Source organism: Planococcus citri, chromosome 2, assembly GCF_950023065.1.
Source record: "Planococcus citri chromosome 2, ihPlaCitr1.1, whole genome shotgun sequence".
NCBI lineage: Eukaryota > Metazoa > Arthropoda > Insecta > Hemiptera > Pseudococcidae > Planococcus > Planococcus citri.
Window position 1 is genome coordinate 67,674,885 of NC_088678.1, and position 23,474 is coordinate 67,698,358.

Consider the following 23,474-nt stretch of genomic DNA (forward strand, 5'->3'; position numbering starts at 1 on the left):
TAAACATTTTAGTAGATAAGTATGACTTTTTTTTCAATTTTTCAATAAACCATAAAAACCGTAAAAAATTTGGAATTTTCTACAAACAAGCTACAATTTTCAGCAATTTTAGGAAATTTTGACAAAAATTGAGCTTTTTGACTAATTCTTGGCAAAAACATCATTTGACTTTTTCCTCGAAGAGTTTTTTTTAATGATCAATTCCTCTACATTTCAACGTCTCAATTAACCATAAGCATTGGTTTTTGTTCTCACAATTTTTTATTGCATATTTTGCGGAGTGATGGCGTCGCCACCCCCCCCCCCCCCTCAGCAGATTAGAAAGACTCAATTGCAATAAGACGTCATTATTTTTCTAGAAATTTATCCACAATTTAGAGACATTATTGTTTAAAGAAAAACTAGTTCAATGAGAGACCCATGTCACATAAAACATAGGTATCCATGTCAAAAGCGATAGGTACTTTTGGAATATCTGTAATTCTTCAGCCTTTAGTAAATCTTTCAACTTTCAGGCCATTCATTTTTACTAATGAAAAATAAAGGTTATGCAATAAAATTTAGTCAACAATATTTTTTCCCTTTTACTTAAGAAAAAAAAAAACTAATTTGTAATCATTATTTCAAATTACTTCCTATCGAAACCAGATAAGATGAATAATTTGAATTGAATTGAATAAATCTTTATTTAAGGACTAATGAATGATTGAATTGCATTAATAGAAAATCTCTTCCTAATCTTATAATACGATTAAAACGTGATAATCAGCATTGAGGTGGTCTTGAAGAACTTTTTTTCATTTATCTATTAACATATTCAAACAGTCTGTGATAAATTTCTGTAGAAAAGTCTGTCGTAGCACTTTGAAGCCAAGAAAAAAACAAAATTTGTGAAACATTTAAAAATTCACGTAGTCAACCATAGGTATGTCTACTTTATAAATTTCAGTTGTAATTAAGTAGGTATTCATTCAGGATGCTTCCATTATATGTGCTTGTAATTTCTTTGCAATTTTCGAGCTGGCTCGCGATAACATCATCCGAGTCAACACACAAATCGCTCACTTTCGTTCCAGAAGTCAAGAGAATTCCTAGTGACGGTATGGACTGGATAACACTACGTGAGCAAAACTGCCTGTATGCAGATAAGACTGCTTACCTCGAACATATGCTAAACGCCTCCTACTACCAGCCTAAATTCTTCCTCATGCATCGTCCTCGTGGATTTGGAAAGTCTTTGTTTCTACAAATGGCGGAGTGTTTTGTTCGTGGAAACAAATCTCTATTTCAAGGTTTGAAAATTCACCACCGAGATAATACTCGTATTAAACAATTATTTCACTGGCAGGGGCGTACAAAAGCAAAAAAATGGCTCAAATGTCCAGTAATTCATCTTGATTTTGAAGATATCGCGCAATTTGAAACTATGGACCAGTTTAAAAATTCTTTCTCCCAACAGCTGAAGAAAATCGCGAAAAATTACGATCTGTCTTACTCAGACACTGAATTTGATATGAGTACATTTATAGGCAACATTCTCAATCTCTACGAATTCTATAACTGCAAAACCATCATTCTTATTAACGAATATGATGCACCTTTCAGGCGAGCATTGTATAACAATAATCCTGAACTAGCAGAAAAAATTAAAATCTTTATCACTACTTTATTAGATAGTTTCACTATTAATAAGGGTAAAATGTGGGACATCCAGCAGAGGCTTGTATTAGTTCTGGCATTGGGCACTTCGAGACTCCAGATGGATAGTTTGAAAGATACTTATGATGATTTGACGTTCGATGAGAAGTATGCGGGTGCTTTTGGTTTCACAAATGAAGACATTGAAAATTTCCATCCTGAAGTTACCCACAAATTCGATCTGAAAAATCGAAAAGAATTTGACGAATTTACTGACGAATTGAGAAATATATACCATGGTCATAATTTTGCTTTCCGGAATAGTACTAAAGATGTGAACGTGTGGAATCCAGCATCCATCGTAAATTACCTGGACAAGCAAACATTTGTACATAATTGGATCTCAAACGATTCTATGAAGGAGATAGTTCGAAAACTATATTTTTCCCAAATCCCTTTGAAACGATTTGAAAATTTACAAGTATCGAAGAAAGAAATTCAGCGAGGACGTACTAATCCGACCATAAAGGGGATTCCGATTGAAATTTTAATGTTTGAAAATGGGTATTTGACCATCTCAACTTACAAAGAAGGAACAGAAAGTGTCACGTTGAAGTTACCCAGTGCAGAAATCAAAACAGCTTTGGAAAGCGCAATCAAAAAATACCATCCAGCAAAGGAAGATTACATTCTGAGCGAGACCTCCTGTAAGCGAGAACTAACATGGTACCTACATATGGGTGACACAGTAGGTACAATGGATGCGTTGAAGTGTATTTTCAACACTCTTGACCAAGAGAAAAGTGGATTCAACGTGACTGCAAAATTGATTGAACTCATAAGCCACACAGAAATATTTTATTTCGAATCACTGAAATTACCAAAGGATAACTCGTCTTTAGCAGAACCAGGAGATGTCATTAATGTATCTGCTTGGTTTTATGATTCGAGCTTTGCATTCAAAATAGATCATTGTCCCATTCTTGCGATTGAAAAACTTATCCAGTATATGGACCTTCACTCAGATTCATTCTTGAAGGCAGTTGACAATCCGAAACAAGTTTTCTTGGTGGGTATGAACTTTACAGCACAAGCTGGAGGAAACCTGGATCAATGGATAACCATACCCTGGAAGAATGGTAATCTGATGCATGATCAGATCAAGGCATCATCAGAGACCTTGATACAAGAATTATGCCAGAAAATCAAGGCAACTAAAAATGGACTATAGGGCGTGTGATGAGCTCGTGGAGGGACAAAGTGGGGACAGCTATGTACAGAATGGCCATTTTCATATCTGTTTTACTACATTTTAATAAACTTAATCATGCATGTTGCCTCGAGTTATTTTTCAAAACCGTGGTACCTAACATAATTTTTTTTAAAGAAATGACTACTTTTTTCACTACCTGTTTTCAACTAAATTTTTAGAAAGCTCTCCACTCGACCTTCTTCCCTCCCTTACACACAAAAAAATTAACGAAAAATTTCCAAAAATAATTGAAATTGAAAAAAAATTTTGCATACGAAGTATTCATTCTTAATCGATGTTTTCAATAATTTGAAGGTTTTTACCGCGTGTTTGGATTTTTTCATTTTTTACTAGATACCTTTTTGACCAAATTCACTACTTTTTCATTACTCTTGCTACCCATTTTTAAAATCATCACCTTTTTCAATACTTTCACTACCGGTTAGATACCCCGTATTGTGAAGGAGGAAAAATGACGCTAATGTTAATTTGGACGGTTTTTAAACCACTTTTCAGAAAATCTGAAATTTCCAAAATATACCCGAAGGCTCTAGAGCAGCCCAAAACCACCTCCAATCGAATCAGCATATTAAAAATAGGGTACAAAGTGAATTTCATTTCAACAACTCCATTGGGTAAAATGTTGTAGAAATTTCAATTTTCAAAACCCTGCTGGGGTGCTCCGGAACTACCTGCACTCAAAATGGTTCGAAACCGTTTCCAATCAATTTGTAGGTTCCAAAACGGGGCACACGCCAAATTTCAGCTCTCTTGGTCTTTTCGGTGACATTTTGATATTTTTCATTTTTGACCCAAGTTTGATTTTTTAAAAATCAATATCTTTTGTGAACTCAAAAATTTGACCTACTGTTTCCAAATTCCTATTCGGAAAATCAGATCATCTCAATTATTCAAACCCGATGGGCAATTATTTCAGCTGATTTTCAAATTCCGTGATTTTAGAATTTTTTTTTTTTTTTATTTGCCATTGAAAATAAAAGTCACTTTTCTCATAACGATTATAAGATTGCTTACTTATTCTCACACGCGAGTTCATATTCTATCACTTTTGGAAGGAAATTTGTACTCACCTGAAATATAAAAAAATTAAGGTGGATTAGTTAGTTATAAAATTATCGATGAATCAACAGATACAAAAGTAAAAAGTCTGATGATCTGGACGTTTAATAAAGAGCCAGAAATGAATATTCACAAAGAAAGTATCATAAAAATTGTAAAATTGATTGTGAAAATCACTCAAAAATATAAAAATTTGATCGACTATAAGAATATGACAAAATGGAGAAAAATAAATTACAAAAGATAAATTATTACGAAACAATAAACATTCCAATTATAATCCAATTTGGGACATTCGGCAATTACTGGCAAAAAATGATACCTTTTGCAATTATTCTTTGTTAGAATAGTCAGACTATTTTGCAACTTTTTGGTAATTTCTGAGATAAAACGGAGATTTTTGAAAATTTTTGGCAAAACAGCGAGACTTTCGCAACTTTAGGCAAAAAAATTGTGAATTTTTGCTGTTTTTTGCAGAAAGGCAGCCAAAAATTAAAATATTTAAGTATTTACTCAATTTTTTGCAAAAAGTGAAATTTTTTAGCAATTTCCAGAAAAAATAAACTTTTTTGAAATTTTTCAGATTTTTGGGAAAGAAGCGAGTTTTTGTTGCAATTTGGCAGAAAGCGAGAATTTCCATCTATTTATGTCAGAAAGCAATCCCATTTGGAAATAACAATTTTTTTGAAATTTTTGTCGATGGAATGAGACTTTTCTGTAAATCTATCGTAAAAAAGTGTTTTTTTTTTTTTAAGTTGGCTAAAAGCCAAACTCTAAACATTTCAGTAGATGGGCAAGACTTTTTGTCAATTTTTCAAAAAACCAAAAAAAATGTGAAACATTCGGAATTTTTTGCAAACAACGGACAATTTTTAGCAATTTTCGGCAGTTTTGAAAAAAATCGAGCTTTTTGACTAAGTATTCTTGGCAAAAATATCATTTTGACTTTTTCCTCGAAGAAGAGTTTTTTTAAATGATCAATTTCTTTGCCGTCCCTCCCTCCTTCCGATTAGAAAGACACTCTTGCAATATGACGTTAATATTTTTCTAGAAATATACTTATCCACAATTTAGAGACGTTTTCATTTAAAGAAAAATTAGTTCAATGAGAGACCCACGACACATAAAACATAGGTATCCATGTCAAAAGCGATACTTTAGGACAATCTGTACTTAGGTGCCACCAAATCCATCAAAGAAATTCAAAGAAATTCAGCCTTTAGTACGTAGTTCTTTCATCTTTTAAGCCATTCAATTTTACAAATGAAAATTTTGTACACCTATTACATATAATAGGGGAAACATTTAAAAACTGACAAAAACGGACTTATTGATACTGCTGAGTTCATTCAAAGGTGGATTTCCAAAGGAGAGATAAAAGAATATAAAAAAAACTTTTCCAATGCCTAAAGGGATAGAAAAAAAAGACTTTGTACCTAATTATTATTTTAAATTACCTACATTCAATTTGTTTTCTACCAGGATACGGAAGCTCCATTCTTTTTTTAAAAATCAATTTGATTTTTGATTGAAAATTCTTATCAAAAGGAGATAGGATGGATAAATTTTATGATGATGAATGATCGAATTTCATTTATAGAAAATCTCTTCCTAATCTTATAATACGTACGATTGAAACGCGATAATCAGCGTTGAGGCGGTACAATTTCAAGTAAATATTGACTTGAAGAACTTTTTTTCATTTATTTATTAACATTTTGAAACAACCTGTGTTAAATAATTCCTCCGTAGCTGAACTTTGAAGACAAGAAAAAAAGGAAATTTGTGAAACAGTTGAAAATTCACATTGTCAACCATGCCTACTTCGTAAATTTCTGTTGTAATCAAGGTATAGGCATTCATTCAGTATGTTTTCAGTATTTGTGTTTGTAATTTCTTTGCAATTTTCGAGCTGGCTCCCAATAACTTCGTCTGAGTCAACATACAAATCACCGACATCTGTTCCAGAAGTCAAGAGAATTCCTAGTGACAGTATGGACTGGGTAACACTACGTGAGGAAAACCATCCATATGCAGATAAGACTGCTTACCTGGAACATATGCTAAACAGCTCCTACTACAAGCCTGAATTCTTCCTTATGCATCGTCCTCGCGGATTTGGAAAGTCGTCGTTCCTCAAAATGGTCGAGTGTTTTGTTCGTGGTAACGAATCTCTATTTCAAGGTCTGAAAATTTACGACCAAGGTAATAGAAAATTCATTTACACTGATATCCCTCAATACATGAATCGTTGGGGGTCTCCATCCCCAGAAGTCACATGGATCAACTGTCCAGTAATTCATCTGGATTTCGAAGCTATCACACAATTTGAAACCATGGACCAGTTCAATAATTCTTTCTATGAACAGCTGAAGAACATCTCACAAAGTTACAATCTGTCTTCCTCAGATAGTGAATTTGATATACATACATTGATAGACAATCTTTTCGAAAATTGCATGTACTGCAAAACCATCATTTTTATTAACGAATATGATGCACCCTTCAGGCGAGCATTGTATAAAAATAATCCTGAATTGGCAGAAAAAATTAAATTCTTCATCGCTACTTTATTCGATAGTTTCACTAAATCCAACTACCGTCTGACCCTCAAGTTAGTTCTGGCATTGGGCACTTCGAGACTCCAGTTGGATAGTTTGAAAGATACTTATGTTGATTTGACGTTCGATGAGAAGTATGCTGGTGCATTTGGTTTCACTGAAGAAGACATTGAAAATCTCCATCCTGAAATTACTCATAAATTCAATCTCCAAAATCGAAATGAATTTGACGAATTTACTAGCGAATTGAGAAATATATACCATGGTCATAATTTTGCATTCCGAAATAGTACAAAAGATGTGAACGTGTGGAATCCAGCATCCGTTATAAATTATCTGGACAAGAAAACATTTGTATATAATTGCATCTCAAACGACTCTATGAAGGAGATAGTTCGAAAACTATATTTTTCTCAAATCCCTTTGCAACGATTTGAAAATTTACAAGTATCGAAACAAGAAATCCTGCGAGGACGTAGTGATCCGGCCGTCCAGGGGATTCCGATTGAAATTTTAATGTTTGAAAATGGGTATTTGACCATCTCAACTTACAATGAAAGAACCAAAAGTGTCACGTTGAAGTTTCCAAGCGAAGAAATCAAAACAGCTGTGGAGAGCGCAGTCAAAAAATACCATCCAGCAAAGGAAGATTACATTCTTAGTGAGACCTCCTGTATGAGAGAAGTAACATGGCACCTACACATGGGTAACGCAGTAAGTGCTATGGATGGGTTGAAATGCATGTTTAAAACCCTTGCCCAAGAGGTAAGTGGATTCAACGTGACCACAAAATTGATTGAATTCATAAAACGTACCGAAATATCTTATTCAGAATCATTGAGATTGCAAAACGATAACTCGTCTTTATCGGGAGCAGGTGATGTCATTGACTTATGTGCTTGGTTTTATGGGAAGAGCTTTGCTTTCAAAATAGATCATTGCGCCATTCTCGCGATTGAAAAACTTATTCAGTATATGGACCTGCACTCAGATTCATTCTTGAAGGCAGTTGACAATCCGAAAGAAGTTTTCTTGGTGGGTATGAACTTTACAGCAAAAGCTGGAGGAAACCTGGATCAATGGATCACCATACCCTGGAAAAATGGTAATCTGATGTATGATCAAATGAAGGCATCATCAGAGGCCTCGATACAGGAATTTCACCATAAAATTGAGACAGCCAAAAATGGACTATAAGGCTTTGGAGGGGCTCGCGGAGGTACAAGCACAGAGTGACTGTTTTCCTATCTTTTTTACTACATTTTAATAAACTTGACTATGCATGTTGCCTCGTTTTATTTTTCAAAAACAAGCTGTCAAAATACAGAAATAAAAAGTGACCTACAAAATTAAAAATCAAAATGGAAAACGCCAAAAGAGAGATTGAAAAACTAAACAATGTGCAATACTGAAATCAAAAATACTAATTTTGCCTACCAATGCGCTATTCGGACTCCGCGGCACCTAATTTATTTAGGTAGGTACTTACACTCGTATTTTTTAAAAGAATTATTGCTAAAAGGAGTTTTAAAAATATGTAGGTATTGGGTAGTGTGTTAATCCTTCGTGCAGCTCTTTTTAAATATTGTTTAACCAATACTGCGAGAGATGGTGCCACGTGTGTATCCAATATCAAAGGTCTACCTAAACTATTATAATAAAGGTTATACAATAAAATTCATTCAACATTTTTTAAATTTTAGAAAAAAAACTTTCGACAGCACTTTGAATGATATGGTTTCAATTTTCATTCCACCAACAAGTAATGCTGCCATTTTTATTCAATTTTCTAACAGTTTAGAGGTACATACCTACATATATTCTGAAAAGTGCTGAGTAATTTTTCAACATTTTACAAAATTTTGAAAACATCTCATCAATTTTTAATAATTTTAGAAATCGATTTTCATGCATTTCAATAGATCTAGATACTTCATTTTTTGTTAAATAAAAATTTCAACAGAGGTTTCGATTTTACAAATAATTTTGGTGTAGATGCCTATTGTGAAAATCGTCTATGGAAAATAATCGCTATTCTATTTCACTTCAGTGATACTCTATGAAGCTTTGCATACCTACTAATCAATATTTTGTACAGTTGAACACGATTTTATCAATTTTTTCATGTTTAATAATTTTTCAGGGCTCTTACTCAATTTTTACCAAAAAAAAAAAAGAAAAAAAGAAAATAGAAGTAACTCTAGTACCTAACCAAAAAAGTAACAAGACGAGAGGAGCGAAACATTCAAAATTATTACAAAAGGTGCAAACATTTCAATTAAAAATATTTTAAAAAATATTACGAAACAAAAAACATTTCAATCACCTATAATCCAATAGGTAATGAAATTTGATTGAGACTTTGGCAATTGCTAGCAAAAAATGATACCTTTTACAATTATTCTTTGTCAGAGTAGTGAGACTATTTCGAGACTTTTTGGGAATTTTTGACTAAACAGCGAGACTTTCAAGCAACGCGACTTGTGGCCTTTGGGAAAACAATTTCGAATTTTTGCAATTTTTTGAAGAAAATCAGCCTTAGTACTTACTCAATTTTTTGCAAAAAAGTGAAATTTTTTGGCAATTTCCAAAAAAATGGAATTTTTGGTATTTTTAAGGAAGAAGTGAATTTTTGTTGCAATTTGGCAAAAAGCAAGAATTTTCAGCTACCTACCCAGTTGACCAAATGCTAGCAAATTTTACGCTAGCACGAATGGTGCCGGAATTTGAGACACTTTTTTTAAAAATGCTAGCAAATCAGTAGTGATTAGGTCGCATTAGCGTAGCAGAATTGAGCACAAACAGCTAGGGTATAGCTAGCATAAAGCTAGCGAAAAGCTAGCATTTTGTTAGCACTTTGCTTGCAATTCTACTACGTAAATGCGACTAAATCGCGACTGATTTGCTAGCATTTTTTAAAAAAAGTGTCTCAAATTCCGGCACCATTCGTGCTAGCGTAAAATTTGCTAGCATGAGGCTAGCATTTTGCTAGCGCAGGAAAAGTTTGATTATCAGGAAAATTATTTTTACTAATTAACTTTTAAAAATACTAGGAGGTGTTTTCAATCAGGTCAAGGTAGTTCTCCAATATCCAAAAATAGGCAACTGACCTCCTACGCTAGCTCACAGCTAGCATAGCGCTAGTGAGGTGTGCCAGAGTAAGTAGAGTGGTAGCACTCTTCTTACTATCATACAAAATACTACCTTGAGCTTATATTCAGATTGACTACATACTTTATCTAAGAGTAGCAAAGTATACCATGAGAGAGAACAACGCTAGCACTTTGCTAGCATTAAGCTAGCGCTTGGGTTAGAAGTCTCTTTATTGAAAAATAAAGTTTTTTTTTTAAATTAAAAAATTGCCAAAATTTAAAAATGAAATATCAAACAAACTAAAAATAAGAAATTTCAAAAACATTTGAACAACATTTTTAATGAACAAATTATACATTATAAAAAATGAAATAATTACAAGAATGATTTTTCAATAATGGAATATTCTTCAAAATTATTGTTAAAAGTTGAAAAGTAGCCAAAATGGAAAGGAAAAATACCTACCTGTTAAAATGAAAAGCATTAACTTTGAAATTTTTTTAAAAATGAAAATAAAAAAATCATTGAGAAACGAAAAATTACGTATTTAGGTATCTGTTAAAAATATTTAAAAATTCCATTTAAAAAATGAAGATAATATGGAAGTATTTTTCTGAAAAATGGGTGAAAGAGATTCACTGAAGTTTTTCTGTACTTGCATGAGTAGGCTATGAAGGAAATGCCAGTGAAAAACATGCTAGAAAAAAAATGCCACATACTTGCTCGCATTTTGCTAGAATCTAATTCCATACAGAAAGCTAGCTGAAAAGTGAGGGCAATCAGCTAGCGTTTTTCTATTGCTAGATTGCAAAGTAAAAGCTAGACGAGAGAGACTAGAGATCTGCTCGCATTTTGCTAGCATTAGATTGCTAGATAAATGTAAGCAGATAAATGCAAGCGTATTGCTAGTGTAGAAAAGCAAGCAATTATCCGTTAGTAAAACGCTAGCATTAAGCAAGCACAATTAGTGTGATACAAATGCTAGCTGAAAAAAGCGAGAGAATTGCTAAAGAATTGCTAGAACATAATTTGCCAGAAAAAAAGTGCTAGCAAATTGCTAGCTTTTTGCAAAAGATTTAATGCTAGCTACAAAAAGCTAGAAAAATGCTAGCACTTTCCCAAAACGTGAGTAAAATGCTAGCAATCCGCTAGCACTTGGTCAACTGGGTATGTCAGAAAGCAACCCAATTTGGAAATTACAATTTTTTTTCAATTTTTGTTGATAGAATGAGACTTTTTTCTGCATATTTTGGATAAAAAAGTGATTTTTTTCTGAAAATGTTGGCAAAAATCCAGACCAATAATTTTAACAAAAATGCAAAACTTTTAGTCAGTTTTTGGCAACAAAGCAAAATTTTTGGGCATTTTTGATAAAAACCGAGCTTTTCAGCATACTCTAGGTAAAAATATCACTTGACTTTTTCCACGAAGAGTTTTTTTAAATAATCAATTTCTCAACATTTAAACCTCACATTTAACCCTAAGCTATGATTTTTGTTCTCACAATTTTTCATTGCATATTTTGCAGAGTGACATCACCCCCTTCCCCCAAATTCAAAAACATGCATCAATCACTAATTTTCACCTGCACTGTTTTTATAAAAATTCAGTTCTCAGATAGAGCTTTTGGAGATCTCTTACCTTCAATCCACCTTCAGATCATGACTTCATTTCCCAGCATAGGTACTCCATACTGGAGGAAATTGAATCCTGTAATGCAGATTGCCTCCCCTCTCTCCCCTCTCACCGATATGCAAGACACATTTACAATAATAAGACGTAAATATTTTTCTAGAAAAAAATATGTACACAATTCAGAGAAGTTTTCAGTGAAAGAAAAACTTGTTCAGTGAAAGACCCAGACCCTCATCACTAAAGAAACATACCTAATTACCACCTATCTATGTGAAAAGCGATACTTTTGGGTGATCTGGCCGCCACAAAATCCACCAATTGAGCCTTTAGTAGTTCTTTCAACTTTTAAGCCATTCCAAACGATGATCTCCGAAAGAGATAAGGAATAAAAAAAAACCTTTTCGAATGCCTAAACGAGTAAAAAGATACGAATTTGTAATTTTGTACCTAATTATCATTTCAAATTACATCTAATTTGTTTATCTGTTAGACTACGAAGTGCTCCACTCTTTGTTTTATAAAGGCTATGGAGACACTGAAGGGTTGTGGTTGAGGTTATCATAAAATTGGACATCATATTCGTATTCGGGGTGTTCGATTCATATGGAAACGACACCTACATTATGAAAATAGCTCAACTTTTAATATAGTGAAAATTGAGGTGGGGGCAGAGGCACTGGAGGGGTATGGATGCGGGTAATATTAAATTGGACCCCTCTGTAAGTTTTTTCAATTTTTGACCGCGGCCCACTACAATTTTTTTTTTGAAAAAAATAATACCTATGTTTTTTAGGGGTCAAAAACACACTTAAAAATGCTATTCCCATTTTTGTGCCGAATCATGGTCATTGCTAAAAACGAGTAAACAAAGCTAAAAAAACTCCATTTTGAGGGGAAAATATGGGGAGAGGGGGGAATTTTTGTGGGGCTACCTCTTGTGGATCTTTACAACATACTAAAAAATTAAAAAAATTGGTTCACATGGGGCTGAGAAAAAATGTTGTATTGTAATTTCAGAAACGGGGGGGGGGGGGTTTCATCCAAAACGGGGGGGGGGTATGGGGGTCTGAAACTTTCCTGACGGAAGGTGCTCAAGGGTGCCCACCTCACATACAAATATCAACCCTGAAGCTCTCGGGGGCAAATTCGTCATACTTATTCACCTATAGCCTTTGATTTCTAATTGAAAATTCTTATCAAAAGGAAATAGGATGAATGATTTGATGATGAATGATCAAATTTCATTTATAGAAAATCTCTTCCTAATCTGATAATATGATTAAAACGTGATAATCAGCGTTAATACGAGTATAAGGAGATACAATTCCAAGAAAATATTGACTAAGAACATTTTTTCATTTAAGTAAGTACCTATTAAGATTTTCAAACAGTGTGTGTTAAATTTCTGTAGAATTCCACTGTGGCTGAACTTCGATGACGAGAAAAAAAGAAAATTTGGGAAAAGGCTGAAAATTCATGTTGTTAACTTGTACCTATTTCATAAAAATTTCTGTTGTAATCAAGTACAAATTCATTCAGTATGCTTCCAATATTAGTGTTTGTAATTTCTTTACAACTTTCGAGCTGGCTCGTGATAACCTCATCCGAGTCAACAGAAAAATCGCTGACTTTCGCTCCAGAAGTCAAGAGAATTCCTAGTGACAGTATGGACTGGATAACACTAAGAGAGCAAAACCACCTGCATGCAGATAAGACTGCTTACCTGGAACATATGCTAAACGGCTCCTACAAGCCTAACTTCTTCCTTATGCATCGTCCTCGTGGATTTGGAAAGTCTTCGTTTCTACAAATGGCGGAGTGTTTTGTTCGTGGTAACGAATCTCTATTTCAAGGTCTGAAAATTAACGAACAAGGTAATAGAAAATTCTTTTACACTGATAAACACATGTGTGACTATGAAAAGATGTATCTATCTGCAGAAGTAACATGGATTAAGTGCCCCGTAATTCATCTAGATTTCGAAGCTATCACAAAGTTTGAAACTATCGACCAGTTTAAAAATTCATTCTCCCAACAGCTGAAGAACATCGCGCAAAGTTACAATTTGTCTTACTCAGACAGTGAATTTGATATGAGTAAATTTATAAACAAGGTTCTCAAAAAATTCGAGTACTGCAAATGCATCATCCTTATTAACGAATATGATGCACCCTTCAGGCGAGCATTGTATAACAATAACCCTGAACTAGCAGAAAAAATTAAAATCTTCATCAGTACGTTATTAGATAGTTTCACAGATAAGAGTAAATACTACACCTACTCGAAGCTCGCATTAGTTCTGGCATTGGGCACTTCGAGACTCCAGATGGATAGTGTGAAAGATACTTATGATGATTTAACGTTTGAGGAGGAATATGCGGGTGCTTTTGGTTTCACTAATGAAGATATTGAAAATTTCCATCCTGGAATTACCCATAAATTCAATCTGCAAAATCGAGAAGAATTTGGCAAATTTACTGGCGAATTGAGAAATATATACCAGGGTCATAATTTTGTATTCCGAAATAGTACAAAAGATGTGAACGTGTGGAATCCAGCATCCATCGTAAATTACCTGGACAAGAAAACATTTGTACTTAGTAATTGGATATCAAACGACTCTATGCAGGAGATAGTTCGAAAACTATATTTTTCCCAAATCCCTTTGCAACGATTTGAAAATTTGCAAGTATCAAAACAAAAAATCCTGCGAAGACGCACTGATCCGGCCGTCCAGGGGATTCCGATTGAAATTTTAATGTTTGAAAATGGGTATTTGACTATCACAACTTACAATGAAAGAACCCGAAGTGCCACGTTAACGTTTCCCAGTGCAGAAATCAAAACAGCTTTGGAAAGCGCAATCAAAAAATACCACCCAATAAAGGAAGATTACATTCTTTGTGAGTCCTCCTGTATGCGAGAACTAACATGGTACCTACATGTGGGTGACATAGTGGGCGCCATGGATGGGTTGAAGTGTCTGTTCAGAACGCTTGACCAAGAGAAAAGTGGATTTGACGTGACTACAAAATTCGTTGAATTCATAAGACGTTCTGAAATATCTTATTCAGAATTACTGATATTGTCAAAGGATAACTCATCTTCAGCAGAAGCAGGAGATGTCATTGATATATCTGCTTGGTTTTATGGAACGAGCTTTGCTTTCAAAATAGATCACTCTGCCATTCTTGCTATTGAAAAACTTATCCAGTATCTGAACCTGTATTCAGATTCATTCTTGAAGGCACTTGGCAATCCAAAAGAAGCTTTCTTGGTGGGTGTGAACTTTACAGCAAAAGCTGGAGGAAACCTGGATCAATGGATAATCATACCGTGGCAGGATGGTAATCTGATGTATGATCAGATGAAAGCATCATCAGAGGCCTCGATACAGGAATTTCGCCATAAAATTAAGACAGCCAAAAATGGACTATAAGGCTTTGGAGGGGCTCGTGGAGGTACAAGTATTGAGTGACCGTTTTCCTATCTTTTTTACTACATTTCAATAAACCTAAACGTACAATTCGATACGTCACATGCCCCAGATCTTTTTTGAAAGTTTCGCCCAAAGTTGTGGGAGGGGGGTGCTCTCCCACCATCGAAAGATCCCATCTCGATACTTGAATATTCAAAAATATCATCAAAAGATACATCTCATAAATTTTCAGAATTTAAAATGGTAGCACCCTCATATAGCGCCATTTAAAAATTTGAACTTTCAATTTGAAAGTTCAACTTTCAACTTTTGAAAATTTCAAAATGCTTAAAAAGTTCAAAATGCAATGCCCTTTCGAACTGTGAAATCAGTTTTTATCAAAGTACTATAGCTTTGGAGAAATGCGCTGCTGTAGTTCAGTACCTCGAGGCAATGTGAAAATAAGGAAAGGCCCCCCCACCCGCCCCCCTGAGAGGGCTGGTACCAAACTGATTGCGGGTTTCTTACTTATTGGGTGGGTAGATATTGTAGAAAAAATGTGAGCGAAATCGAACGACATGACTCAAAAACGTTGGTCGAATTGACATGGAATGACCCTACTGTAATTATTAAGGGAACCCTTATTTGACATGATGTTTTGAGGAACCTCAACTCGAAGGGGAGGGGAGTTGCAGCGAAATTAGGTGAAGCACAAACAAGCACAAACGAAATACAAACGATTTCATCAATTTTTTCCCCTTAATTTCCATTTCTAAGGCCCTTTTCAAAAACCATTTCTCCAGCCCCCCCACAAGTTATCCTCATTTTCTTGGGAAGGGGCGAAGCACAAACGACGGGAGTTGAAGCACAAACAAGCACTAACGAAGCACAAACGATTGACACCATTTTCAATCCGATCGGCAGTGGTGGGGAGGCTCGCATTTCCCCAGCCCCCCCACAAGATGTCCTCATTTTCTTGGGAAGGGGCGAAGCACAAACGACGGGACTTGAAGCACAAACAAGCACAAACAAGCACAAACAAAGCACAAACGATTGACACCATTTTCAACCCATTTGGTCGTGGTGGGGGGCTCACGTTTCCCCAGCCCCCCCACAAACTTTTCTCAATATCTCTGAAAGGGTTAAAGCACAAACGACCGGACTTGAAGCACAAACAAGCACAAACGAAGCACAAACGAATGACCTGACTTAGACCCTTTTTGGCCGGGGTGGGGGGCTGGGGAAATGCACCTGTAACTTTTGGCATAAAATTTGCGAATTTTGGCAATTTTTTCCAAAAAAAAACTGCAAAAATTTGTTGTACTCAATTTTTTATAAAAAAGTAAAACTTTTTATCAATTTCCAAAAAAATAAACTTTTTGAAAATTTTCAGTATTTTTAGGAAAGTAGCAAATTTTTGTTGCAATTTTGCCAAAAGCGAGAATTATTTCCATTCTATTTATGTCAGAAAGCAACACTATATGGAAATTACCTGTGTACTATTTATTTTTTGTTTGCAATTTTCGTCGATAGAATGCGAATTTTTTCTGCAGATTTTTCGTAAAAGAGAGACCTTTTTTTGAAAATGGTGGCAAAAATCCAGATTAATAATTTTAGCAAAAATGTAAAGATTTTAGGCAATTTTTGGCAACAAAGCGAAATTTTTGAGCATTTTTGAGAAACAAAACGTGAAACATTCGGAATTTTCAGCAAACAGGCGACAATTTTTAGCAATTTTTTGAAAATTTTCACAAAAACCGAACTTTTTGGCTATTTATAGCAAAAAATCCATTTCACTTTTTTCTCGAAGAGTTTTTTTTTTATGATCAATTTCTCAACATTTCAACCTCGCCTTTGACCTTAAGCTATGGTTCCTGTTCTAACAATTTTTCATTGCATATTTTGCATAGTGACATCGCCCCCTTCCCCCAAATTCAAAAACACGCATCAATCACTAATTTTCACCTACACTGTTTTTATAAAAATTCAGTTCTCGGATAGAGCTTCTGGAGATCTCTATACTTTCCATCCACCTTCAGATCTTGACTTCATTTCTCAACTAGGTACTCCATACCGAAGGAAATTGAATCCCCTAAAGCTGATTGTCCCCCTCCCCGCACGATATGCAAGACACATTTGCCATAAGACGTCAATATTATTCTAGAAAAATGTATCTACACAATTTAGAGGGTCATTCTACGACAATTGGACCAAGAAGTGGTAGGATGGATACGGCGATTTTTTTGAAATTTTTCCTCTAGAAAGACCTTTTGAAGGGATGACCAATGGTGCAAATTGCAGCCCTCCAGCCCATTTTTAAAGGCAGCCAGGGGGTGTCAAAGTTTTCAGTGAACCTAAAGTATTATCATCCATTTCAGTAAAGGATTACTCGATAACCGCGATACCTACCAAAATTGAACTTTTCTCCATAGTTGGTGTTTTGAAAGGCTTTTTGGTGATATAATAAAAATCAGTGTTGCCACTTTTTTTCGTACAAAAAATTAGCTCGAAAAGTTTCAAAACATAATTTTCATATTGTTCCGACTCTCAAAAATTCTGAAAAAAGTACATATATGATGGACAACTTTTCATGCTGAACAACATATTGAAAAATATGTCGCAAAGTCAATTTAAAACAAATTTTAAGTTTGCGAAAAAAATGCGATTTTTTGATTCAAAACATGAAAAAAAGTTTTGGTTGGTAAAGTTGACACATTTGACCCCTATTTTTACGTATCTGTTGAAAAAGTTGAAAAAACTCTTTCACTCGACGAAATGAACTCATCACAAAAAAAATCAAAATTTGAACAAATTCAATTTTCAATTACAAGCATCAAAAAGTTTAAATTTATTCTGTTGTCTTATTTTAATCTCTTTCTGACGTATTTCATGAAAAACTTGGTAAAAATCACACTCATAGCAAAAAAAATTAAAATTCGTTCATTTTTTTGAATTTTGATTTTTTTGTGATCCTTTTGGAAGGTCTTTCCACAGGAAAAATTTCAAAAAAATTGCCGAACCCACCTACCACTTCTTGGTTCAATTGACGTGGAATAACCCCAGAGAAGTTTTCGTTTAACGAAAAACTTGTTCCATTAATTCTACGAAATTGAGCCTTTAGTAGTTCTTTCAACTTTCAAGCCATTCCAAATGATGATCTCCGAAGGAGATAAAGAATAAAAAAAAGATTTTCCAATGCCTAAATGAGTACAAAGTTAAGAATTTGTAATTTTGCACCTAATTATCATTTCAAATTACATCGAATTTGTTTTCTGCCAGACTACAAAGTGTTCCACTTTTTTGTTTTAGAAATTTGATTTTTAATCGAAAATTCTTATCAAAAGGAAATAGGATAAATAATTTGATGATGAATGATCAAATTTCATTTATAGAAAATCTCTTCCTAATCTGACAATATGATTAAAACGTGATAATCAGCGTTAAGCACATACAATTCCAAGAAAATATTGACTAAGAACATTTTTTCACTCAAGTACCTACCTATTAGGATTTTCAAACAGTGTGTGTTAAATTTGTATAGAATTCCTTTGTGTCTGAACTTCTATCAGAAGAAAAAAAAATTTGAGAAACAGTTGAAACTTCATGTTGTTAACTTGTACCTATTTCATAAAAATTTCTGTTGTAATCCAGTACACATTCACTCAGTATGCTTCCAATATTAGTGTTTGTAATTTCTTTGCAATTTTCGAGCTGTCTCGCTATAACCTCATCTAAGTCAACTCAAAAATTGCTGACTTCTGTTCCAGAAGTCAAGAGAATTCCTAGTGACAGTATGGACTGGATAACACTACGTGAGCAAAACCACCTGCATGCAGATAAGACTGCTTACCTCGAATATATGCTGACCGGCGAACGCAAGCGTAAATTCTTCTTTATGCATCGTCCTCGCGGATTTGGAAAGTCGTCGTTCCTAAAAATGGCTGAGTGTTTTGTTCGCGGCAATGAATCTCTATTTCAAGGTCTGAAAATTAACGAACAAGGTAATGGAAAATTCTTTTACACTGATAGACACATGTGTGACTATGAAAAGATGTATCTATCTGCAGAAGTAACATGGATTAAGTGCCCCGTAATTCATCTAGATTTCGAAGCTATCACAAAGTTTGAAACTATCGACCAGTTTAAAAATTCTTTCTCCCAACAGCTGAAGAACATCGCGCAAAGTTACAATCTGCCTTACTCAGACAGTGAATTTGATATGAGTGAATTGATAAACAAGGTTCTCAAAAAATTCAAGTACTGCAAATTCATCATTCTTATTAACGAATATGATGCACCCTTCAGGCGAGCATTGTATAACGATAACCCTGAACTAGCAGAAAAAATTAAAATCTTCATCAGTACGTTATTAGATAGTTTCACAGATAAGAGTACATACTACAACTATCCGAGGCTCGGATTAGTTCTGGCATTGGGCACTTCGAGACTCCAGATGGATAGTTTGAAATATACTTACGTTGATTTAACCTTTGAGGAGCAATATGCGGGTGCTTTTGGTTTCACAAATGAAGATATTGAAAATTTCCATCCTGAAATTACCCATAAATTCAATTTGCAAAATCGAAAAGAATTTGACGAATTTACTGACGAATTGAGAAATATATATCATGGTCATAATTTTGTATTCCAAAATAGTACTAAAGATGTGAACGTGTGGAATCCTGCATCCATTGTAAATTATCTGGACAAGAAAACATTTGTACTTAGTAATTGGATCTCAAACGACTCTATGCAGGAGATAGTTCGAAAACTATATTTTTCTCAAATCCTTTTGCAACGATTTGAAAATTTACAAGTATCGAAGAAAGAACTCCAGCGAGGACGTACTAATCTGTCCGTACAAGGGATTCCGATTGAAATTCTAATGTTTGAAAATGGGTATTTGACCATCTCAACTTACAATGAAAGAACCAAAAGTGTCACGTTGAAGTTTCCAAGTGAAGAAATCAAAACAACTTTGGAAAGCGCAATCGAAAAGTACCATCCAATAAAGGAAGATTACATTCTTAGTGAGTCCACTTGTATGCGAGAACTAACATGGTACCTACATGTGGGTGACATAGTGGGGGCTATGGATGGGTTGAAGTGTCTATTCAGAACACTTGACCAAGAGAAAAGTGGATTTGACGTGACTACAAAATTTGTTGAATTCATAAGACGTTCTGAAATATCTTATTCAGAATTACTGATATTGTCAAAGGATAACTCGTCTTTAGCAAAAGCAGGAGATGTCATTGATGTATCTGCTTGGTTTTATGGAACGAGCTTTGCTTTCAAAATAGATCACTCTGCCATTCTTGCGATTGAAAAACTTATCCAGTATCTGAACCTGTATTCAGATTCATTCTTGAAGGCAATTGGCAATCCGAAAGAAGCTTTTTTGGTGGGTATGAACTTTACAGCAAAAGCTGGAGGAAACCTGGACCAATGGATCACCATACCATGGGAGAATGGTATTCTGATGTATGATCGGGTGATGGCATCATCAGAGGCCTCAATACTGGAATTTCACCACAAAATTAAGACAGCCAAAAGTGGACTATAATGCTTGGCGGGGGGGGGGGGTGGCTGGTGGAGGTCGAAAGTGGGAACATCTATGGTATATACAGAGTTGCCGACTGACCGTTTTCTATTTTTTTTCTTTCATGTTTATAGGTAGGTAGAGATACCTACTTACTTAATAGGTACTTAGTCTTTTTTCAATTATTTTTTTTTATTTTTCTATCAAGATATAAATGTACCTTTGTCCATGTATTCGTAGTTCTATTCTTGAATTTCATAGCAGAAGTTGTTCAATAAAGATAAATTCTTTTAATCATGCATTTTGCCTCTAGTTATTTTCTAAAAACAAGCTACCAAAATACTGTACCAAAATGTGACCTAAAAAACTAAAAATGCAAACGTTAAACCTCAAAAAGGAAATTAATGAACCAAACGAAGTCAAACGTTGGAATCGAAAATGTTTTTCGGGGCAGCGAGTTCATTGCCCGCGCATCGATTTTTCACCAAACTCATCTCCAGTGGCGGACAGGCCTATGATGTTGACTGGCGATTGCCAAGGGCCCCGAAACACCAAGTGGTCTCATGTTAAAACCAAAAATATATCATTTTTACTCTCTCTAAACATGAATTTTTGCAAACTGTTGCTCTCGCTTCGCTCTGGCTTTTTTACTTTTTTTTCCATTCATAATTAAAATTTTTAATCACCAATATTCAAGTTTTAAAATTGTAGAGTCAAAAAATAAGTAGACTCATCATTAAAAAAAAAACTTCATTTTTCATCTCTCAAAATACAAATTTTGGAACACTTTTGCCCCCGCTCCGTTTTGGTTCCTGTGGTTTTTTTCGAATTGAATTCTTTCAAAAATATCATTCAAATTTTTAAAGTAATGTTAGGTCAAAAAATGCACTTTTCACCAGAAAAAAAACTTCAATTCTCGAAACAAGCATTTGCCCTCGCTCAGTGCTCGTACTTGGTCACTTTTCAAGGAACGAGGTTAGTAAAGTTACTTTTAAAAATAAATTTCAAAAATTAAATTTTTTTATAAATACCTTAATGCTAATAATATCAGTAAGTGAATAATTTGTAAAAGTACACCTTTCTGCCAAAAATGGCCAAAAATCTCACCTGTTGGCACCAAATAGCCTCGTGTCTCGCCAAAAATAGTCGCTATTTCGAGAAAAAAAAATCAAGAAATATCCATTCCTCTTCCTCAAAAGTAGGTATGTACCTGAAAATCTCGCTTTTTTGCCTAAAACAAACGTCAATGACCAAAATGGTTCTCCCATTTTCAACGAAGATTGCGAAAAAGTGTCATTTTTTGCCACTTAAAAGCACCAACCTAATAAACCAAATCTAAACCCTTCTACCCACGGGTGTAATAATCGTGCAATTATAAACACCCCCGAAAAAAAAAAAAAAAAAATTGCCAAAAATTGTGCCGTTTCCAAAAAATACTCAGTCTTAATTTTTCTTAAAATTGTCAAAATTCTCAGTTTTTGGCGGAAAATTCTAAAAAGTTTAATTTCTTTCCAAAAATTGCTAAAAAATCTTTTCTACCTATTGCTGAAAATTCAAGCTTTTTCGCATTTGAAAAGTCTTGGATTTTTTATGTGAAATTGCCATATATTGCAATGTGAAAAATTTCATTTTTGAAAAAAAATTGTGAACAATCTGCTTAATTTTTATTCTCAAAAATTGCTAATTTTTACTAAAATGATGAAATTTTTCTTCAAATTTTTTTAAAAAAATAATATTTTCTGAAAGTTCGGCATTGGTATAATTTTTGAAATTTTTTGCAAGAATGAACAGATTATAGAATTTGATTTTTTGCATAAAAAAAATAATTAATATCTTTTAGCAATTTTCGGGGGAAAAAATATTTTTTTTTTGGAAATTTTTGTTATTTTAGAAGAGAAAGAGAGTTTCTATTTATATTATAAACCCCCGTACTCGTTCCGAGGGCGAATCTTGAGGCGCCCCCAAACCTCCCTTCCCTCTCCCTTTTCTCTCTCAGAACTCGTTTTTTCAAGGCTGACCCAAAGTCCATTTCTTTACAACCTTACTAAGCAAAATAAATAATTAAAATATTCGGTCGAAAAATTTGAAGTTCAAAGCTGAAATTGTTCAAAATAATGGTTTTTTGATTTTTAATTTTTCATGCTTAAACTAAAAAATGTTGAATTCAAAATGTTTTATAACATATCTACACGTCATAAGGAAGATTTTAAAACAAAAAATGAGCAAAATCCGCCCAGTTTTCATAAATTTAGAGGAGGGGGCCCAAAAATTGGGTTTTGGGGCAAATCTCCTCCTGTATGGGACCAAATCGGTTCGAATTTTGGAATTCGGTTTGAAATGCAATTTGGAAGAAAACGTATTTCCGAAGTTATATTAGGTTGATTTTAGCCCCCTTAAAATCAGAATTGGGCCTTTGCAATAGTTTTCGCATCAAGTCTTTCTATTTAAAAAAATTTAGCTTCCTAGCTATAATTGGGACTGAATGAGAGCCTGCGGAACTTTTTTGCTTGTAGCTTTATTACAGATGTATCAAAAAGCAACCATATTTGGAAACTATTACTACTTTTTTGCAATTTTTGTCGATAAAATGACACTTTTTCTGCAAATTTTTGGTACAAAAAATTACTTTTCTTGAAAAAGTTATCAATAAGAAGCCAGACTTTAACAATTTTAACAAAAAGGCAAAGCTTTTTTCGAAATTTTTGGAAACAAAGTAAGTTTTTTGAGCAATTGTTGAAAAAAAAGAAGTGAAACATATGAAATTTTCTGCAACCAAGCGACAATTTTTAGCAATTTTTGGAAATTTTGACAAATACTGAGCTTTTTTACTATTCTTAGCAAACGCCATTTGATTTTATCGTTGAAAAGGTTTTTTTTTATGATACATTTCTTAAAATTTCAACATCTCAGATAAGTATATCCCTCAGCTACGTTATTGTTCTCACAATTTTTTATTGCTTATTTTACAGAGTGACTCCCCCCCCCCTTCAAATTCGAAAACATGCATCAATCGGTAATTTTCACCTGCTCTGTTTTTTTTTTAAAAGTGCTCAATACTTTTTTTACTTATGTATTTGATTTCTGATTGGAAATTCTTATCAAAAGAAGATTGGATGAATAATTTGATAAAGAATGATTGAACATCATTTATAGAAAATCTCTTCTTAATCTTACAATATGATTAAAAAGCGGTAATCAGTATTAATGTGATATCATCTCGAGAAAATATTGACGAAGAACTTTTTCCCATTAACC

General features: G+C 34.0%; 2 protein-coding genes and 1 long non-coding RNA gene across 9 annotated transcripts in view; 2 read left to right on the top strand and 1 right to left on the bottom strand.

The window, feature by feature from the left end:
• LOC135837358 (uncharacterized) overlaps positions 1 to 23,474 on the bottom strand; it is a 294,134-nt gene that overhangs the window by 13,579 nt on the left and 257,081 nt on the right. For all 3 annotated transcript variants that reach the window (XR_010557172.1, XR_010557173.1, XR_010557174.1), the window contains 2 exons: positions 18,528 to 18,659; positions 12,983 to 13,114 (listed from right to left, as the gene is read on the bottom strand). This is a non-coding gene — a long non-coding RNA (uncharacterized LOC135837358). The remainder of the gene's footprint in view (positions 1 to 12,982; positions 13,115 to 18,527; positions 18,660 to 23,474) is intronic.
• Positions 795 to 7,818, top strand: LOC135837351 (uncharacterized protein in vnfD 5'region-like). Of its 2 annotated transcripts, none has more exons than XM_065352592.1 (2): positions 795 to 925; positions 1,077 to 7,818. In XM_065352592.1, exon 2 carries the CDS (start codon positions 1,103 to 1,105, stop codon positions 2,867 to 2,869), a length of 1,767 nt encoding a protein of 588 aa, XP_065208664.1. In that variant the 5' UTR covers positions 795 to 925; positions 1,077 to 1,102; the 3' UTR covers positions 2,870 to 7,818. The 2 variants fall into 2 exon arrangements, with proteins under 2 accessions (XP_065208664.1, XP_065208666.1); XM_065352594.1 differs by having other exon boundaries at positions 801 to 925; positions 1,080 to 7,818.
• On the top strand, positions 12,612 to 20,518 carry LOC135837350 (uncharacterized protein in vnfD 5'region-like). 4 transcript variants are annotated; one of them, XM_065352588.1, is made up of 2 exons: positions 12,612 to 13,133; positions 18,445 to 20,518. In XM_065352588.1, exons 1-2 carry the CDS (start codon positions 12,800 to 12,802, stop codon positions 20,241 to 20,243), a joined length of 2,133 nt encoding a protein of 710 aa, XP_065208660.1. In that variant the 5' UTR covers positions 12,612 to 12,799; the 3' UTR covers positions 20,244 to 20,518. The 4 variants fall into 4 exon arrangements, with proteins under 4 accessions (XP_065208660.1, XP_065208661.1, XP_065208662.1 ...); XM_065352589.1 differs by lacking the exon at positions 12,612 to 13,133 and adding an exon at positions 14,694 to 18,361; XM_065352590.1 differs by lacking the exon at positions 12,612 to 13,133 and adding an exon at positions 14,694 to 18,361 and having other exon boundaries at positions 18,448 to 20,518.

Bases quoted from the DNA above. Each gene is read 5' to 3' on its own strand.
- LOC135837351 (XM_065352592.1), top strand. From the start codon at position 1,103: ATGGACTGGATAACACTACGTGAGCAAAACTGCCTGTATGCAGATAAG.
- LOC135837350 (XM_065352588.1), top strand. From the start codon at position 12,800: ATGCTTCCAATATTAGTGTTTGTAATTTCTTTACAACTTTCGAGCTGG. The intron at 13,134-18,444 runs GTAATAGAAAAT...CTTCTGTTCCAG, and splicing joins TCTGAAAATTAACGAACAAG to AAGTCAAGAGAATTCCTAGT.